The sequence below is a fragment of the Synchiropus splendidus genome, chromosome 4, assembly GCF_027744825.2.
Source record: "Synchiropus splendidus isolate RoL2022-P1 chromosome 4, RoL_Sspl_1.0, whole genome shotgun sequence".
Lineage (NCBI taxonomy): Eukaryota > Metazoa > Chordata > Actinopteri > Syngnathiformes > Callionymidae > Synchiropus > Synchiropus splendidus.
This window is the reverse complement of record NC_071337.1, coordinates 4,965,850-4,981,165: the sequence shown is the minus strand read 5'-3', so window position 1 is coordinate 4,981,165 and position 15,316 is coordinate 4,965,850. Positions and strand designations below refer to the sequence as shown.

Sequence of the window (15,316 nt, the reverse complement as noted above, 5' to 3'; positions counted from 1 at the left end):
CTGATTAAAAAAAATGAGGCAAAAGGTTTGTGAACAGTGGTGTCCAAGGTGAAAGGGCTGAAATGTAACGCATTACTTGACAGACAGCAACATGGTCCAATCGGTTTGGCGTCTGCAGAAAATACTGAAACTTCTGTCTGCCACAGAGGCTGAAGCAACAAGCTGACAATCTGTGACCTCTTTACACTTGTTTTACGCTTAACATCTCCCTCTAAACAATGAAAATACTTTTCAAACATTGTGTGCTCTTACATGTATCATCTCAGCCATCTGTGTTGCATGTTGACGCATCAGGAAGTCAACTGAAGCATGTTTTGCCTCAGGCAAACTTGTACTATGCAATTACAGAATGAAATTGAACCATGGAAGCAAAAGTAAAAGCGGAAAATGCATTGTGCTTTTATTTTGATGACAGAAAGTCAAGATTATCAGCTTGCATCTCAGGGTCTGTGACGTTGTTCTTCCAATAAAACTGGAGAATTTTCACTGAGCAAGATTTACTATGGAACACTTCTCTGAACTGTCTGGTTGTTTTAAATGATGTTCAACAGTGGTGTGATGAACTTGTATCTCTGTTTGTGAATGCATGACATCAATCGCTGAATAAAAATATATTTCCACAAGTATCTGGAATAACCAGTTGTCTACAAGTGACGTCAACGGTGGAGGTGCAGCTCCCGACTCAAAGAATGGAGGGCGCACATTCAGTTTTGCTGCGTTGCCACAAAAAAAAACAACATAGTTTTTGTTGAATTCTTTTATTTTAATTTTTTGGGTGACCAAAGTAGAATAAATAATAATCCCACCCAGCATTTTCAATCCACAGCAGGCGTCCTTACTGCACAACTGAGCAGTGAGTGTCACTTTCTCTGCTACTCCCTTCAAAATAAACCTTATTCACACGCAGGATTTCCAACAGCAATAGCATACAGGAGAATACCTAACAACATTTAGCCTGAGATGTGATGATTTTGTGAATACAGACACAAGCTGACAAACAAAACTGTACGAGACACAAATGATTTTAAGCGATGTACATGAAGCATTTCCTAACTGACTCACTTTCTTACGTGGTCCACTCACTCAAGTATTTCCACATGGGCTGATATCAAGTCCCAAACGTCCCTGAGTTTGTGACTGTGGGCCTGGTGGACGGCGACACAAACAGGACTGGATGAGCTGATATATCGAGGACGAACCCGATTATTTGGAGACAGAGACGCAGAACTGGATTATTCATCAGCAGGTGGAGAACAACAACCTTGAGGTTTCTAATAAACGGTTAACCAAGACTGGAGGTTTGTTCGTCTGGACCATAAGTGGACAGGAGACACACAAAACACTGGACTACACAAAAACATCTTTGTGAGATCTCTCTCTGCTTCATTTCTCTCTCAGGTGTTCACATCTTCCAGAGGACGACCGGCTGCATTTGGGACGAGGAGACCGGAGAGGTCAAAGGTTATTACCAGTCTGCATATGATGGAGAGGCTTTGGACCTGAAGACTGTGACGTGGATCACTCCAAACCCACAGGCTGTGCTCACCAAGCTCAAGTGGGACAAAGAGGAAGGTTTTAACACACATAAGAAGCACTACTTGAGCCAGACTTGTCCTGAGTGGCTGAAGAAAGACCTGGACTATGGCACGAGCAGCCTGCTGAGAACAGGTAGGTCACATGACCTGAGTGTCTCAGCAGGTCCTCCACCTGCATGTGTCTTGAGCCTCCTCTCGAGTCCCACCTGTCCTCTTCATGTCCTCCTTTACTCATCCATGAACCTCTCTCTCTTGTGTCCAAAATCCAATCTTCAAAGTTCTGCATCCACCCTGCCTGCACTCTCCTCCCCACCTCAGAACCAAAAGCTCCAGGTTAACACAGTGTTTGGCTCCCTCTACTGTCCAAAACTGGAACCTACCGTTCCACAAGTGAAAGCGATCAAAGAGGTCATGGGATTGCTAAACTGTCAGAGATCAGTGAGCATCAGACCTAAACCAAAAACAGCCAAGCTGTATTGAAATAAACCTTTTGATCTCATCTTCTCCAGAGCTTCTGTCAGTCTCTCTCCTCCAGTAGAAGACTTCCTCTCCTGTGGTCTGCCACACCACAGGGTTCTATCCTCCAAGAGCCACCATGTTCTGGAGGAGAAGCAGAGAGGAGCTTCACCAAGACGTTGAGATCAGAGAGATTCTTCCCAACCCTGATGGGACCTTCCAGATGAGGGCCGACTGTCGGCCCCTCTGAGGACTTGAAGGAGCTCGAGTGTGTGTTCCTGCTGGATGGGGTTCACCAGGAGTTGGTGACCAAACTGGACCAAAGAATAATCCCACCCAGCAGGAAGCCTTGGACTTCATCCTCCTCATGTTCTTGCTCCTTCTTTGTATCAGACGGGTGAAGAGAGCTCTTGGGAGTGAATCCAGTGGGGCCACGTTATATACCGTCAAGAAGGGCCACAAATAATTGATTATAATTTATATAAATCATAACTGAAATAGAAAAAAACTGTGTATGATAGGTTCTTATGATAATCAATAAAGTGAAGTATAAAAATGTAAAACACAAAAAACAAAAATAGTGAATACAATACATTTTTGTTGTGATTTAAAAAGTAATAATGTCTAATATTATTATCTTTGTTTTACCTTTATTAATTAATAATTACAAATTGAATTACTGTTATTAAATTGCAACAAATAATTCACATTATGTTATTATGGATAGTTTCACAAACGTATACTTTTAAAGAACAAAAAATAAATAATTCTATGTAGTTCTGACAAAGAATACAAGGAAAAATATTTTTCGACGTTAAGGTTACATGTGTATGATAAAATAATAATAATCATAATAATTTAATATAAAATTCAATTAAATAAATAAAGGAGTAATGGCCAGAAAAGGTAAATAATACAAACATATTCATACTAATTTTAATTGTTTTGGTTGGCTAATGAAACAAGAAAATAATATGGAAATAAAAATGGCTAACACACATTTGTACTTGCTCAGTGTCTTCATATAAATACAGGCAGCGTGGCCCCAATGAAACCTCGCAAATTTTTCAACCAAGATCGCCATCTAGTGGACTGAAAATAAGGACACTGTTTCATACGCAACACACAAATTTCCCATGGGATTAATAAAGTTGTCAGATTCTGATTCATGATACCTCACAAGAACCCAGGTACTTCCAAAACCGTCTTAATAAATATGAGAGGAAGTAAGGATATTAACAAGCAGGAATATGCCGTTGAAGAAAAAAATTTTTTATTTGAATTTTATTTCAATATGAATCATAAAATAAGTTTAGACAAAATATGTCAATGGGATATAAAGGCACTTGAAATGAAAATATATTTCAATTTTCTTTTGAGAGACAAGGAATACGAAAAGACAAATGAAAATAAAAAAAAAGAGAAAATGAAGCATTGAAACAAAGAATGTACCATCAGCTTTATAGTTTCACTCTGACCTCACGAGGGTCGCCTGTGGCCCCCGGGCCACACTTTACCCAGGTCTGCTCTCAGAGTTACAAGACAGTTGAATGATGAATGTGAATTGAGTTGGGCCCATAACTCAGATTGTGTCATGATCTGCTTTTATTTTCTCCCTCGATTCCCGTTTTATTTCTTCCTCCTTCCTCCCTGTTTTGTGGCACACGTCTGGAGCCAATCATCAACCGGAGCAACCGTTCACTTGCTCTCTATCCGTCGTGCATTTATCCATCTGTTGAATTACCTTTTGTTCACCTTTTCTAAACCCTGGTGCTCTGAGGTTTGTGTTCTGCCTTTTCTCTGTCTCTCTGCTCCGCGTGGCTTTCTGGTTTTCTCCTTGTTATTGTTTCTCTGAGCTCGTGTGTTTGTTTTGAGGACCTCGACAGTTTATCTTGTGTTTTATTGTTCATTGTGTTTGTTCTCTCTTTTTACAGACTTTGCTTGTTTCATTCTCTCGGTTCAGTGACGCCTTTTGTTGTGTATTTTGTATAGTGAATTAAACTTACTGTTTCTGACCCGCTGTCTGCCTCCTGTAATTCTTCCATTACTGCACTTGGGTCCCACTGCGCGTCTCGAACAGTTCGAACCTCCTCCACCGTGACTTCCTGTCGGCCATGTTGTGTGTGGACAGCTGCACCTGAAATGGCTGCCACTTGGTTGTTCCCACTTGCCTGCTGATGTAACAGCCTGATGGTCGGACGCCAAGTTTCACTTTCAGCTCTGAAGATGGAGCTGACGCGACGAGTCCTCGCTCCAAACACACGCTTTAACGCTGTTTGCTGAGTCAGATGCTGAATCGGAGAGGTTTGTTTTTCAGCAGGAACCAAAATGTCGACTTCAACTTTGGTCACTGACACACTTCAACAACCACGTCAGTCCTGTTTGGTGAAGAAATAACCAGAGGAAATAAGATCAAGCAGGAAAGATGAGACTCCACTGTGGCTCAGGAATGTGCCCCTCAGACACCTGGTTTAGACAAGTGTTCATGTCATGTAAAATGATGTCTGTTATTTCTCTGATTATCATTTTTCTGTTTATTGTTCAAATTCTTTGATGTCCACCACCTCATTTCCTGGTTCAGTTATGAGTGTCGTACGATGTTTTCTGAGTATATTCAAGTCTCTACACCTGTTTCCAAACACTTTTCAAACACTTTGTCTCCTAATATCAAATATTTTCATTTCTAAACTTTTGTTCAAGTGAAACAACTCGGCCAAAAACATCATGAAAGCAGAAATGATGACGTAAATATTGACTGTAGTTTCAGACAATCTATTCAGGAATTTAGTTAGACCATTAAACGTGGTGCATTGGTTAACTTTCCTCGTCTGACTTTGTTTTTAATAAAATAATTGTCAAAACAGTGACCTCTTTGAGAGCGACAGTTTCCTCAGTAAACACTAGAGGGCGACATACTCCACTCTCAGTGAGAGAACGTCGTCAGATGTTTTTGTTTAAATTTGATCATTCTGAAGTGAATCGTACTCAGCCTGTAATGTAAACAACATGACTTTTTATTGTTTTCAAGTTTAAATGTACGAAAAACAGCGAGTAAAGTCGGGCGTTGGTTCCCAGTTTACTTTCGATTGTGACTTCAGGAGGCGGAGACGAGCCGAGGCTGAAGCGTCATCGGCTCCTGTCAGACTCTTCATTCTCTGTCGGAGCTTCGACAGGTCACACGCGCTTCCTTCATCCGCTGCCGGAGACGTTTGTCTCCGAATCATCGGGTCAAGATGAGACTTTTGGCTCTTCTGTTCCTCCTGGAGATCCACGCTGCTGCTGCAGGTAAATGCGCAACAAAGTCGCTTCATCATGTCAGTGTTGGTCTGCTTCTCTGGAGCCGCTTGATGTGTCGATGTTGGAAGGAATTCAGGAGGAGAAAGTCAAGCATGAAGGAAGTGAAGCGTCGATGATGTGCTGTGTGGTGTTTGGGGGGATTAGAGTCATTCACACGCGCTTCTTTCTTCCGTCGTTTTTACTTTCGCTTTTAAAAGAAGTGCGACATCAGACTGTCTGTGACGTCACACGAAGAAGCGCGAACCTTTTCAAAAATATTTTGGAAAAAAAGTCCAAACCGATCTGAGAGAGAAATGTGTTTTGATATCACCAGGTGTAAATTTGTAACTTGTATTTTGTTCTTCATAAATGAACGTGTGTTTGTCAATATATCATTGTTCATCTCCATATTAACAGACTGGAGAGTGTTGGTGTTTCCTTCACATCAGATGTGTTGCTGCGTCTGACTGTGGATTTAGCTCCAGTTGACTCTCAGTCCTTGAAGGTGACGTCAGCTCTCTGGTGGTGTTCAGACGGACGATGACGTCATCATGTCAGCAGAGAAATGCTTTGGCTGTGACTCCTGGAGGATTTGACATGTTGTCTCTTCTTTTCCACAGTGTTTCATTCACTCAGGTATTTTTACACTGGATCATCTGGAGTTCCAAACTTCCCTGAGTTCGTGGCTGTTGGGTTGGTGGACGACGTTCAGTTCGTTCACTACGACAGCAACAGCAGGAGAGCTGAGGCCAAACAGGACTGGATGAAGCAAGTCATCGCTGATGATCCAAGTTATGTAGAGAGAGAGACAGGGAACTTCATTGGTGACCAGCAGGCCTTTAAGAACAACATTGGAGTCGCAAAACAACGATTCAACCAAACTGGAGGTTTGAATTTCTCTTTCTATCACACACACACACACGCATATGTCATGTTTTCATGTTTAGTGGGGACATTCCATTGCCATGCCCCTTTCCCCAGCCTCTCACCATGAACCTCACCATCCAAAACACATGGCAAACCTGAACCAGGACTCTGAACCAAACTGAAATTCAATTATAACCACCCAGTTATTTTCAAGTTTTAATCCTGAAATTGAGACTCAACTTTGTGGGGACCGGCAAAGGGTCCCCACAAATAGTCCCAAATAGCGAAAGGTCACCACAAGGAGCTGTGTTTCCAATAATTGGTCCCCACAAGTGTCGCTATACAAGTTTGCACACACACACACACACAGCCACTGATGTGATGATGAATCCAAACAGAGGAACCTGAGGATCTGAGCTGAGCAGATGAGCAGCAGACAACAATGTGGCTTCAGGTTCTCATCAGGAACAAGGTTCTCCTCTCAGCTGCAGTTTGGACCGTTGACCTTCCATTCTGCATGAAGGCTCAGGTGTTTCCTCACTTCTGAACACCTGCTGAAGCAGAGGTGGAACAGAGGAAGACACCACCTGTTGCTCCTCAAAGAGCTTTGGGGAGACGTCAGGTTCAGATGCTGGGACTCCCAACTCACTGCTGCCTCCTAGTTTGTCAGGAAAGCAAGCAGGAACACAGGTCAGGTCAGAAGCCATCACATGGTCCAAGAGCTTCTGTCTCAGGGTCACTAGTTCCCATCTCACTCCACTGTAAAGAGGCCCCACCTGAATGCCATTGATTTTTCAGTGACATTAGAAACAGCTGCTGCTTCTAAACATCAGAGACTTCGACTGAACAAACACAGCAACATGAGACAGAATCCACTCAGTCTTCACTTCCTTACAGAACCTCTGGATCTCTTGATCTTCACTGGTTCCACTGGAAGCTTCTCTCCCTCCCACCGAGTCCAAACATCCTCAACACTTGAGTTGATTTGGGGAGGTGAAGTGGAGGACTGAGTCAGGATGCTGCTGTGAGCTTCTGCTTGTTCAGTGAAAACCTCTCAGGAGCAGAAGAAGGAGCTGTTTTGGATGAAGTCAGCAACATCTGCGCTAACGTTGCTCTTCTCTCCATCTTCTCACGCTGTGAAGGAGATGGATGGTTTTGATTTGATGACCTCAGCAGAACTCTCTCCCAAGCATTGAGACTGAGGGTCTTCATGGCCCTACAGCAGGCTCCAGCTCTTCAGGGGCCCAACAGGCCTCATGAAGAGCTGCTCTCTTGAGGCCCTCAACACTGGGAACATCTACTGTCATGCCAGGACGTGGAGTGGAGGAGGGTTATGAAGCAGAGCCAGGAGAGCAAGGGCTGGATTTGGACTCCACCAGCTCAGCTCATGTGATTCAGAGAAAAAGAAGAGATGAGAGACCTGAAGAACCAAGATGATCAAGTGTTCAAGGTCAGCTCTGTGACCTTCAGAGGTCAATTTGTTTCACTGGTGAAGGAGTTAAAAATGAGTCAGTGGAGGCAAAATAAGGTCCAAAAGTGAAGCTGATGTGATGAAAGTGAGAGATTCTGAGGAAGTGTTTGAAGGAAAAGAAGCAGAGACACGTGGGATTTGAAGCCTTCACTCTCTTCAGATGGTTTCTCTTCTGAAGTGGTCCTGGTGGGGCCACAGTTTGGTCTCCAGTCTAAAGTCTGTGAGGACAGCTGGAGCTTTCTAAAGCAGGAAAGAGCAGCTGGAGAGTTGGTGCAGCTGGAATCAGAGGTGAGCTGGAGGTGACAGATGAAACATCAGCTGTGATCGAGCTTGTCAGAGGAGGATCTGTCTGCTCTCACTTCTGAGAGTCCAGGACCTTCAGCTTCTTCTTCACATGACGCTCTTGATTCACACTTTCTGTGGCTCCTGACTGAAGCGGAAGATTCCCACTGAAACATCAGGCTTTTCAACTCAGGTCCTGTTCTGGACTCAAGTCACTCAAACACTTGTTCACCACTTCACCTGGAGAGTTTGGGTCACGTGACTGAAGCGGAGTGAAACACAGCTGCCGCACTGTTGCAGCTCCAGACACAGACACACGAGAGAACACAACATGGACACACATGCTGACAACAGTTCATCCAGATTGAAACACACAAGGACACACACACACACCTGCAGAAGTCGACACACAGATGAGTGAACACATGAAGACACATGTCCAGACACACAGAGACACACACCTGCTCACACAGATCCATCACCACACACTCATCTACACACTAAAGCACTCAGCCATGCGTGCACAAATACACAAATGATGACACACACAAACATGTTCACACACTCTCAGCAACACACACAAGATCTGAAATGTCAATGTGGACAATATTGCGCTTTTTTGTGGGGCGTCACTTTCAGAGTGAACAGCTCTCACTCTGCTGCTCTTCTCTCTCAGGGGTTCACACTGTTCAGAGGATGTACGGCTGTGAGTGGGACGATGAGACCGGAGAGGTCAGAGGTTATTATCAGGATGCTTATGATGGAGAAGACTTCATCGCGTTCGACCTGAAGACTCTGACATGGATCGCTCCAACGCCACAGGCTGTCATCACCAAACACAAATGGGACAATCTTGATGGTCAAAACAAAATGTATCAGCACTACTTCACCCAGATCTGTCCTGATTGGGTGAAGAAGTATCTGAACTACGGCAAGAGCCGCCTACTGAGAACAGGTAGGTCACATGACCTGAGGCTTCACTGCCTCTTCCTCTCCTGACTCTCCAAACATGAATGTGCTTGTGACTGCCTTCCTGTCTGTGTGTGTCCGTGATGGACTGCTGCGGGAGCCTGTTCCCCTTGCTGGCTGGGACCAGTGTTTGACAATGGGAAGCAAAGACTTTCTCTCTGACTCCACCTCAGTCACTGCTGCATGACTTTCTTTTCTTGTCTTCAGTTGTCACTGAACATTGACATGTGACTCTCTGGAGATGTTTCTTCACTCATGGGTTTCTGAGCAGACTGAGACCCAGGCAAAGACAGCAGTGGCACTTTCAGAGCCTCTGAAGCAGCACAACACAACACTCTCCATCACCGTCTGACTTCACACCTCAGTGCACACACCACACACTGACACACAACTTCAGTCCACAAGATTGTGAGGCAGAGAATCTTGACTCAGCAACAATATGAAGAAGGTCCTGGTGTCACTGGTGTAGAGAACTCATCTGAGCCTGGATCTTCTGTCTTCACCAGAGCTTCCAAGAGTGGCTCTCCTCCAGAAGAAGCCCACCTCTCCAGTCGTCTGCCACGCCACAGGTTTCTTCCCCGCAGGAGCCATGTTGTTCTGGACCAAAGACGGAGAGGAGCTTCACGAAGACGTGGACATGGGAGAGGTTCTTCCCAACCCTGACGGAACCTTCCAGATGACGGCCGAGCTCAGACTGTCGGACCCGTCCGTGGACTGGGGGAGGTACAGCTGTGTGTTCCAGCTGGCTGGTGTGAAGGAGGACGTGGTGACTCGGCTGAGGAAAGAAGACATCTGGACCAACAGTAAGGTTCCTCCATCTTTGTTCTCAGCAGGTCATATGGTCTCACCGTAGAAGTGAAGAGCTGAGTCTGGAGAGCAGCAGGACTTCCTCATTCTAGCTCAGGACCAGTTCCACCTCCTCATTTAGGGGGTCTTCTTAGTGTCCCAGCACCTTCTCCAAGTGTGTTGTGTGACTGAAGATGAATGTTGTCCAGCTGTTGGAGTGTGTTGCTTTCATCTCAGACTTGATCAGAAACCTGAATCTGGACTGAGCCTCCCACATTGTTTCAACCTTCATGTCCAAAGTCTTTCACCTTGTGACCTGTGTGAAGCCACACTCTGACGTGGTGATGCTGTTTTGTCATGGTGTCTCCAGGAGAGCCCGACCTGAACCTGGGGCTCATCGTGGGAGCTGTGGTGGCAGCTGTGGTCGTACTTGGTCTGATGGTTGCTGGGTTCTTCGTCTACAGAAGAAGAACTGGTGAGGAGTCACACACAGATGAGTTTATTGGAGCATCATAGAGAGACACAACATGACACTGGAACACAAAGATGGGAGGCAAAGATCACAGCAGTTTGAATGGACAGCAGGGGGCGATCACACTGTCAAGGTGTTCTTGGAACTTCTCTCTTCCTTTGTTGGCCTCAGGGTTTGATGTTTGGAATCACCAGGCTGGAAACCTTCACAAATTCAAACTCAGCTGTTAGTGAAGCATCAACTTGACCAGCATAGATTAGCATTAGCAAAGCTCCAACATAGCAATTAGCTTAGCCTAAAATAACAATTAGCTTCGTATTAGCAATGCGTCAACATCGCCATTAGCTAAGCCTAAAACAACAATTAGCTTAGCATAAAAAACTATGAGTATTAGCATTAGCATGAGCAAAGGGTCTTCATAGCAATTAGCTTAGTATAAAACAACGATTAGCTTTGTCATAAACAAAAATATTTAGCTTAGCATTTGTAAAGCGCAATATAGCAATTAGCTTAGCATAAAGTAACCATTAGCTGACATTACCAGTGTCAAAATAGCATCTAGCTCAAAATAAAAACAAATAGCATAAACAATTATGAGTTTAGCATTTGCAAAGCTTCAACATAGTAATTAGCTTTGCATCAAAACAATTAGCTTAGTATGAGCAAAGCATCAACATAGCAATTAGCTTAGCCTAAGATAACAATTAGCTTAGTATTAGCAAAGCATTAACATTCCAATTAGCTAAGCCAAAAACAACAATTAGCTTAGCATAAAATCAGAGAGTATTCGCATTAGCATTAGCAAAGGGTCAATATAGCAATTAGCTTAGTATGAAACAACAATTAGCTTAGCATAAAAAAACAATGAGCGTAGCATGAGCAAAGTTTCAACATCGCAACTGTCTGAGAACAAAAATATTTCACTTAGCATTAGCAAAGTGCCAATATAGCAATTAGCTTAGCATAAAGTATCGAGTAGCTGACATTGCCACTGTCAAAACAGCAACTAGCGCAAAATAAAAATGAATAGCATAAAAAATATGAGTTTAGCGTTTGCTAAGCGTCAACATAGTAATTAGCTTAGTTGAAACAGCTTAGCATTAGCAATGCATCAATATAGCAATTAGCCTCGCATAAAAACAGTTAGCTTAGTATGAGCAAAGCGTCAACATAGCAATTAGCTTACCTTATAATAATGCTTAGCACTAGTGATTCGCGTATGATACAGCAACAAGTACCATTTGACAGTTTTAACTATCACCATTTAAAATGCCACTTTAGCATTAGCACGCTATTTAGCATGCTACAAGAGTCACAAAGCAAAATTCCGTTCTAAGTAAATTATTTCCTTGGCTGCTCAAAAGCTCAGGGGGCGGAGCTACAGGGATATTTCCCCCGACAGATGATGACGTCAGAAACATTTATTCACAATAGGATTCATCTTGAACTCTCAAACAGCAGAGCATATTCACATTAAAGTGGCAGCGAACACATTATTTACGTTGTTAGCTTCAGCATGTGAAGAGCTCAGATGTTTCCAAGGTGTTTCAAAAGCAAATAGGAAAGAAATAGTGCAACATTGTGTCAATAATGAACGTGTCAGACGTCACCACTTGTCGGAGGAAATGCCCACTAGCTCCGCCTCCAGAGAACCAGAGTAGGCGGGAAAATAATGGAGCTCCACCATAACAGTGCTGTAAGTACAGCTGCTTCACTGTCATCACCACCATCCACTGATCCTCCTTGACTGCAGTGATGGTTCCTGTGTGATCAGACTGTGAGCTCAGATCAACTCTCTTGTTTCAGCCAACAACACCTCTGAGGAGGATCTGCTGGACAAACACCCTCCTGCTCCTGGTAAGTGAGCTCTCGTGGACCTTTGAGTTTCAGCTTCAGTCAGGACCTTCATCTTGTGACGTGTGAGTGAGAGACACACAACTGCTGAGGTCAGCAGGTGTTGACTGAGATGGCAGTGATGCTCAGAGTGAGCAGAGAGGAGGTGAGAGAACATGGAGAAGGTGAGGGCTGTTTCCAAGTCATCTCCCTGTCGAGTCTTGAACTGAAACAGCTTCCTCAGCCCAAGTCTGTCATCCATCAAAGGAGTTGACTGTGTAGAGAAGATTGTTTTTTTCTCCTCAGTTTCTGGAAGCCATCGCAGCTGAGAGTGAGGAGCTCACATTGTTTCCTCTGTTTCAGCTCCTGCTGCTTCTGATCCACTGTTGTCTCCCCAAGATGGAGGTCAGGGTGAGTGAGGTGTGTGTGGTGAGGAAGTCTTCCCTTCATTCATGGTGACTTCTTCTCCAGCTGAGTGAAGGTCATGTGATGCTGGAGCAGGAACATTTCACCCATGACTCTCTTGTGTGTCGTGGTTCTGACTGTGCTGTTGGTTTCAGACAACAAGACTGTTTCCTCTGCTCCCTTCAGTTGTTCAGTCCAGATTCTCTCTCTTCCTTCCCAGAGTGAGTCACTTGGATGACATCACCCTCCCTGATCCATCATCTGGACCCTCCATCTGTGATCAACTCAGCTCCAGGGGTTTGGATTCTTGTCGTGCAGCAGTGAACTTGAGCCGAGCTTCAGCTGGGGAAGAGGGTCAGAGGTCGTGGACCCTCATGTAGAATCCTGGCTTCATGAATGAATATGGGTTTGTAGCTTTGGAAATGATTTCATCTCTAAATCAGCGATGGGTTATTTTTATTATCTCTTGATGGTTTATGTTCCATGGTTTTCATGTGAACAACAGTGTATATTTGGGGAATATTTGGGTTTTCTCTCCTGTTTTCTTTTGCACTGATGCTTCAGCCGCTTGTGTGACGCTTCAATAAACTCACCCCAAAATCTGACCGAGTCTTGAATCCCTCCTTTCTGTGAAGAGACTTTGAGGATGTTGTTCATGTGAAGGACACGTCAGAGTGAACGAGTCACCAAAAACTCGACTCACATTCATCACTGAAACATATACGTCAAGAAATGGAAGCAAAAGAGGCGGAGCTTCTTGTCCCTGCGAATTCCACATCGACCTGTTTCAGGGACACTGAGCCAAATATGAAGCCGACACATGGCAACACAGAAGCAGCAGCTCATTCACGCTGATGTGAACCTGTGAGGAGGAGACTGGAGGCCCTCAGAGGGTGTTGGGGTCACTTCAGGTCACACAAGACACAAGACAGCTGTTTGGAAGAAGAGAGAACATGACAGAAGTGGGATTTGATGATTGTTGTTTTTCCTTCAAATCTCTCTCTCTCAGGGGAAAGTGTCATTCTGATCATTGAAATACAGTTAGTGGAAATAATATTTAATTTTCTATTTTATTTATGGCCCTGGAATTGTAGTTTCAATTTCTCTGTGTCAAATAGTTTGAAACATTTAAAAGAAAAATGTTGGAAAATTCATGACTCTGGTTAAACTGAAAACACAGTGAACAGAAAGTGGAGCCTGGCACAAGTCACCAGGCTGGTTTCCTGATCCTGAACTGGACTGAACCAAGTCAGCTCTGGTTGTAACCAGATCAACCGGTGAGGTGGCGTTTGGATCAGGTGAGGTTTAAATGGTAACAATGAGGAAGAGTCCGGTTTCTACCTGTCATTTCATTTGTCATCTCTTTCTGCAGCAGCTGTGTGATACAGTGGTTCATTGTGTTTCCAACTGTGATTCTCACCAGGAGCTTCAGCTGTTGCAGTGCAGGTGGGACATTGACAGACATCACTGAGGGCCGTATGTGGCCCCCAGAGCTTCAGAGTATGAAGCTCTCTCTCCATGTTCACATCTGTCTGGATGTTAGTGGAAGTTGATGGATGGTTCCCCCAAGTGTCCTGCAGCTCTCAGCAGTGAGGCCTCAGAGTCAAACCAGAGTGTGATGTTGAACCAGCCTCAGGCTTCAGGCTTCATCTGGGACCAGTTCTGGACACCAGTTATGAGGAAACACACTCACTGTCATCTGCTCCCACAAACGTATTCAATTTAACTTTCACCCATAAAAGTTATCAACTTCATTGAGTAGTTTCATGATACATGGAACTCACAGATACAGGTTTAAGACACACAGAAGAACTCTGTTTTCCTCCCAGACACAACAGAACACAAACCCTCATGTGATCATATATTTGACACAGCCATGTTCATTTAAAGAAAAGTTGTATTTTGTTCTTTATTTGACCCATGTTTTCACTACTGAGCTGACACTGTAGTTGTAGAAGTTTAATGGATCAAAGTCCAACACACCTGATACACCTGTCATCAAATCCAGATAAAAAATGTAGAGCCTAGTTAAATGGAAAATAAGCCCTGATAAGAGGAAGAACCGACACATCTCCATATTCAACTGTCTAAAACAATTGGGAAAATGTTCCTTATAAATAACCAAAAGACATTCTGAGCATTTTTTTTTGTTCGAAAACAGAAACATTCCAAACCAAAGCTAGTTTTCACCTAAACAGCTGTCGATCAACCAGCTCCAGGACTGGACTAGAACTGGACCTCTGGTCCTCTGGCACCAGCAGGCAGGTTTTATGCTTCTGTTTTTCACCTGTTTAGACTTTGACTCTTCCTCATGTGGCGATGACTTTGATGATCCTAGTTTTTATTAGCAACAATGAGACGTTTATAGCTTCAACTGTTTGATATCAACACGAGTGACGCTCGACGTTTGTTTGTTCAAAGTCAGTCATGAAGACACTTGTCACCGACTGCGCTCCACTCTGGGAGCTCCCCCACTCCTGACTCCACCGTCAGCCTCATGTCTTCTGCTGTTGGACAGAGTTTGACCTTGACTCTCCCGCTCCTCCCTTGACCTTCGACCCTCAGAAGGTGTGGGAGACGGCGCCCACTGCTGGAGGAAAGTGCACACAAGCCATCAGACTGGAGATCAAACTTCCAGGAAAAGTAGAAACCTCACAAATGAGGCCATCTTTGTGTTTGGGCTGATAAATGATAGTTTCATTCGATCATATTTAATGCATCAAACAAAAGTGCTGTGATTGGTTCCCTGCAGTAGCTGAGAGCGTCAGTCATGAGTGGCTGGTGTTTGGATGCTGTACTTGTTAGGTCACATGGTCCAGACTCTTCATAGCTTTGCCTCAGCAGGGGAGCATGTCAGAGCAGGCCTTGTTAGTCAGTCGTGCTCCTGCTGAGCTCAGTCATCGTTTGACCTCGTCTGGCTGAGAAAACCTTTGTTGGCTATTTATAGACTCCATGGAGACTTTA

The 15,316-nt window shown here is 44.1% G+C and overlaps 1 protein-coding gene and 1 pseudogene across 2 annotated transcripts; both read left to right on the top strand.

Annotated features, from left to right (window-relative positions):
* The first annotated feature begins 1,031 nt into the window (after positions 1-1,031).
* On the top strand, positions 1,032-2,392 carry LOC128756790 (major histocompatibility complex class I-related gene protein-like; annotated as a pseudogene).
* Positions 2,393-5,108: 2,716 nt separating this feature from the next.
* Positions 5,109-12,957, top strand: LOC128757780 (H-2 class I histocompatibility antigen, Q9 alpha chain-like). Of its 2 annotated transcripts, none has more exons than XM_053863307.1 (8): positions 5,109-5,276; positions 5,888-6,154; positions 8,564-8,842; positions 9,363-9,659; positions 10,013-10,117; positions 11,921-11,971; positions 12,311-12,358; positions 12,573-12,957. In XM_053863307.1, the coding sequence occupies exons 1-8, from the start codon at positions 5,225-5,227 to the stop codon at positions 12,575-12,577; spliced, it is 1,104 nt and encodes a 367-aa protein (XP_053719282.1). In that variant the 5' UTR covers positions 5,109-5,224; the 3' UTR covers positions 12,578-12,957. The 2 variants fall into 2 exon arrangements, with proteins under 2 accessions (XP_053719282.1, XP_053719281.1); XM_053863306.1 differs by having other exon boundaries at positions 12,311-12,367.
* The last annotated feature ends 2,359 nt before the right edge of the window (positions 12,958-15,316 follow it).

What these genes read in the sequence shown, in the direction of transcription:
- LOC128757780 (XM_053863306.1), top strand. Translation starts at nt 5,225, where the DNA reads ATGAGACTTTTGGCTCTTCTGTTCCTCCTGGAGATCCACGCTGCTGCT. An exon ending in ACGATTCAACCAAACTGGAG is followed by an intron (nt 6,155 to 8,563) that starts GTTTGAATTTCT and finishes CTTCTCTCTCAG; the next exon opens with GGGTTCACACTGTTCAGAGG. An exon ending in GAGCCGCCTACTGAGAACAG is followed by an intron (nt 8,843 to 9,362) that starts GTAGGTCACATG and finishes TGTCTTCACCAG; the next exon opens with AGCTTCCAAGAGTGGCTCTC.